Genomic DNA, 1,873 nt, shown 5'->3' on the forward strand with positions numbered 1-1,873 from the left:
GAAATGAGTGAAACAAATATCATAACAAAATAAACTGACTTATCAGTAAATCAAGTATAGCTAAAGGATCTAAAGCAAACTCATAACCCTTCATGTCCTAGGCCAAGGTAAGGTCAAATAACGGTGAGGTGTGAAAACCCGGCCATGATTACGATCAAATACTCCTTATCTGCTTTACTAAGTTATGTAAACAAACATATGATCACTCAATCAGTGACCTCGTATGGCTAAAAATAATAATTGGACGATTTCTTGACGATAGAAGCAAAAATACATATATTGCAAAATTGATAAGCGTAATGGGGGCATATCTTGATGCGTCTGAGTTTGTTCGCTTAATATACCCCGTTATGGAGCCACAAGTACAATGAATGGGATAAGTAATTTCTTGTATATTTTAAGTAGAAGAAGTATGCTTTCAAAGTACCACAATTAGAAAAATAAAGAATGATTACTAAATAAGATATTGTATATTTAATATAAAGGTGAAAAGCAGGGAATTACAGTCGTCCTGTTTTAGTAAATCATAGCTATAATGTCGCTGACTGTAATCGTATCATTCCTGTACAGGACTCGAGACAAATATATCTGCTATAAGGTTAAAGCAAATAAAATGCAATTAATGTAAAGTGGATATAAGTACAAGTAAAATAACAGAAAGAACAAACACAAAATGCCGCGGCCGCCTCAATGAAAACGAGGGAGTACCTGCGCAGCGCTACTATTCCGTCCGACTCTCTACGTTTGGCCCGCTGGAGCCAAACATTTTCATCATTCGCTCTCAGCGTTACAGGTAATCTTACGGTACTTTATCAGTCCAACCAACCGATAACCTTATTCGCAATGGCTGAAGCTGCTGCCGCTCCTGCTAAGACTGCCCCCAAGGCTGCAAAGGCCAAGAAGCCCGCTGCCAAGCCCACCCACCCCAAGTACAGCGTCATGATTGCTGCTGCTGTCAAGGCCCTGAAGGAACGCACTGGGTCATCTCGCCAAGCCATTCTCAAGTACATCCTCGCCAACTACAAGGTCGGAGATGAGAAGACCACTGGTGTTCGCCTCAAGCTGGCCCTCAGGAAGGGTGTTGCTGACGGTTCCCTGAAGCAGATGAAGGGAACTGGCGCCGCCGGTTCCTTCAGACTGGCCAAGGAGGAGGCTAAGCCAGCCAAGAAGGCCCCTGCAAAGAAGACCGTAGCCAAGAAGCCAGCAGCTAAGAAGACAACCGCTAAGAAGCCAGCAGCCAAGAAGGCCGCCAAAAAGCCAGCTGCTAAGAAGGCCGTCAAGAAGCCCGCTGCCAAGAAGCCTGCCGCTAAGAAGCCCGCTGCCAAGAAAGCCGCTAAGAAGCCAGCAGCAAAGAAGCCCGCTGCCAAGAAGTAAACTCCCCTAAGTTCAAATGTATTAATCCATATGGTCTCATGTCATATTACTCATAAGTAATGAAAAGTTCAATTTAGGTTTAAGGACACCTTATAAGGTGTGATGCAAATGTTTCTCTAAGAAACCAACTATATTTATGTATTGTCTTAGACGTTCTTATACACAAGATGTAGATATGTATATAAAATATATATTTTATCACAAATCAACATTGTTTATTCCAACCTCTTACAAATGTATAACGGGTAATGCTATTTACATTTGTAGTAAAAGTAATGCAAAAAAGGATATACTTCATTCATAAAACACTGTTGTTTAACAACATAAACTTTAATTAAAAGTCAATAATTCGATGGAAGTATTACTTATAGTACAAATATTACGATGATATTGATTAAGATTTACTTGTAATGAACATTCTTAATGCAATATACCACTTATCGACGCACACACACATATATGTTAATATTTACTATACGCACACATATATATACTCTCC

The 1,873-nt window shown here is 40.0% G+C and overlaps 1 protein-coding gene across 1 annotated transcript; it reads left to right on the forward strand.

The window, feature by feature from the left end:
* Positions 1 to 777: 777 nt before the first annotated feature.
* LOC119585746 (histone H1-delta-like) lies at positions 778 to 1,583 on the forward strand. Its single transcript, XM_037934453.1, has one exon. The coding sequence runs from the start codon at positions 844 to 846 to the stop codon at positions 1,372 to 1,374; it is 531 nt and encodes a 176-aa protein (XP_037790381.1). The 5' UTR covers positions 778 to 843; the 3' UTR covers positions 1,375 to 1,583.
* The last annotated feature ends 290 nt before the right edge of the window (positions 1,584 to 1,873 follow it).

The sequence above is a fragment of the Penaeus monodon genome, chromosome 20 (genome assembly GCF_015228065.2).
Source record: "Penaeus monodon isolate SGIC_2016 chromosome 20, NSTDA_Pmon_1, whole genome shotgun sequence".
In the NCBI taxonomy this organism is placed as follows: Eukaryota; Metazoa; Arthropoda; class Malacostraca; order Decapoda; family Penaeidae; genus Penaeus; species Penaeus monodon.